Here is a 2,125-nt window from a genome sequence, read left to right on the forward strand (position 1 = left end):
CTGGGGCTGTCTCCAGGGTGCAGGGCTGGCCCAGTGGGGCCAGTGGGGCTAGGTGTGTCACATGCCAGGGGGATGCCAGGCTGTGGGGTGGGGCCCCTGTGGCCATCCTGGCTGTGCACCTGGTGGCAGCCAGTGGGGCGGGAGCGGGGGCCGCAGGTGTGGTGTTCCCAGAGGTGCAGGTGCCCTCTCCCACACTCCTCCGTCCCAGACGTGGGAAGCAGCCAGCCCCCGCCCGGTCCCCTCAGGTGTCCTGCAGGCACAGCTCCTCGTGGGGCCTGGGCCGATGGCAGGTCTTAACGTGTCCCTCTCCTTCTTCTTTGCCACCTTCGCCCTCTGCGAGGCGGCCAGGCGGGCCTCCAAGGCCCTGCTCCCCGTGGGCGCCTATGAAGTCTTCGCCCGGGAGGCAGTGGGCGCGGCCCAGCTCGGGGCCTGCTGCCTGGAGATGAGGACACTGGTGGTGCTTGGGCCCTGGGCTGGGGGCTTCGGGCCTGACCTGCTGCTCACCCTGCTCTTCCTGCTTTTCCTGGCGCACGGGGCCACCCTGGACGGGGCCTCGGCCAACCCCACCGTGTCCCTGCAGGAGTTCCTCATGGCCGAGGCGTCTCTGCCTGGCACGCTGCTGAAGCTGGCAGCCCAGGGGCTGGGCGTGCAGGCTGCCTGCACCCTGACGCGCCTCTGCTGGGCCTGGGAGCTCAGCGACCTGCACCTGCTGCAGAGCCTCATGGCCCAGAGCTGCAGCTCGACCCTGCGCACGTCCGTGCCCCACGGGGCGCTCGTGGAGGCTGCCTGCGCCTTCTGCTTCCATCTGACCCTCCTGCACCTGCGGCACCGGTCTCCGGCCCACAGGGTGCCCGCCGTGGCTCTGCTGGTCACCATCACGGCCTATGCAGGTGAGCAGTGCTTTCCCTTCCCCTGGGCCCTCAGGGCTCCTCCACCTGTGTGGCCTCCATGCACACCCAGGAGTGGGGGCTGCTGGCCCAGGTGGCCCACAAGCCCACAAGAAGGGACAGCGATTTCCTGCGACCTGGCGGGTGGACGAGGGGCTGTGCTGGACACGGGTGCTGTGGAGGAGCCTGTCGCCTGCCAGGGCCACCCTGCCTGCTGTGCCTCCCCCACTCCCAGCTGTTCCAGGACCTCTCAGAAGTTCTGCCCCCGGGGTAGTTGGGACAGCTGAGGCAGAGGCTTCCGGGCCCAGCCCTGGTCTGGTGTGGGGGTCCCTGCACCCTCTCTCACCTCTTCCGAGTGACAGGTCCTGTCCCACCTGCCCCACTTGGCCTCTGTGGCCCCCTCCTGACACCCAATCCTGAGATCCTGCTGCATCTGGGCCCCCAGTGGGACCAGGCTCTCAGGGTCCTCTCAGCCCCCGTGTGAGCTCCTCCTCTCAGACCCTCTGTCTGATCTAGCCCCATGCCTGCCTTCCCCTCCCTCCACTCCCAGGAAAGCCTTTGCTTGGGAAGCTCCCAGGACAGGTGTCCACAGGGCTGGGGCCACAGGGACAGCAGGGGAGAATCCGCTGGGTCCTTCCGGGGTCCAAGGTCCTCATTGGGACAGGACCAGTACTTGTGACCATGGCACTGCCCACGACCCAGCCCTGGGGAGACACCGCAGAACCTAGACCACAAACGCCACGGAGAGGTGCCACCAGAGCCTGTACAGATGGGGAAACTGAGCAGGGAGCTCCGCAAGGCCACAGCTCTGTGGCAGGTTGCCCGAGCCTCTATCCTGGGCGGTGTTGCAGAGCTGCGCCAAGGCTCCTGCCTCCTCGAGCCCAGGCACCTGGCCTCAGGGACAGAGCTGCCCAAATCCTGGTGTGCACCTGGGCGGCTGCAGGCTCTATGTCCCTGAGGCCCCTGCCCCAGCCTCGGGCTCGCTCCGTGCTCTTCCCTACCCAGAGGCAGGTCCTGGCATTGGCGGGTCCTGTGATTTTTGGCGGTCACCCGGGCCTGGGGCTGCAAGACAGTGTCCAACTGCAGCCGCTTTCCTGCATCTCACAGCACACAGCCCTGCCTTCCCTGTCCCCACCGCCGCCCTCCGGGGGGAGATCTCTCTCCATCTCCCGGTCTCTGACTCTCTCTCTCTCTCTCTCTCCGTCTCCCCATCTCTGACTCTCTCTCTCTCTCTCTCT

The 2,125-nt window shown here is 67.3% G+C and overlaps 1 protein-coding gene across 1 annotated transcript in view; it reads left to right on the forward strand.

Annotated features, from left to right (window-relative positions):
- Positions 1-226: 226 nt before the first annotated feature.
- LOC116547072 (aquaporin-12B-like) overlaps positions 227-2,125 on the forward strand; it is a gene marked incomplete at its 3' end in the record, with an annotated part of 2,850 nt that continues 951 nt past the window's right edge. The window contains exon 1 of the mRNA XM_032273138.1: positions 227-890. Within this exon, the coding sequence (XP_032129029.1) occupies positions 284-890 (607 nt within the window). The remainder of the gene's footprint in view (positions 891-2,125) is intronic.

The sequence above is a fragment of the Sapajus apella genome, unplaced genomic scaffold (genome assembly GCF_009761245.1).
Source record: "Sapajus apella isolate SASKATOON/1434 unplaced genomic scaffold, GSC_monkey_1.0 scaffold2014, whole genome shotgun sequence".
NCBI lineage: Eukaryota > Metazoa > Chordata > Mammalia > Primates > Cebidae > Sapajus > Sapajus apella.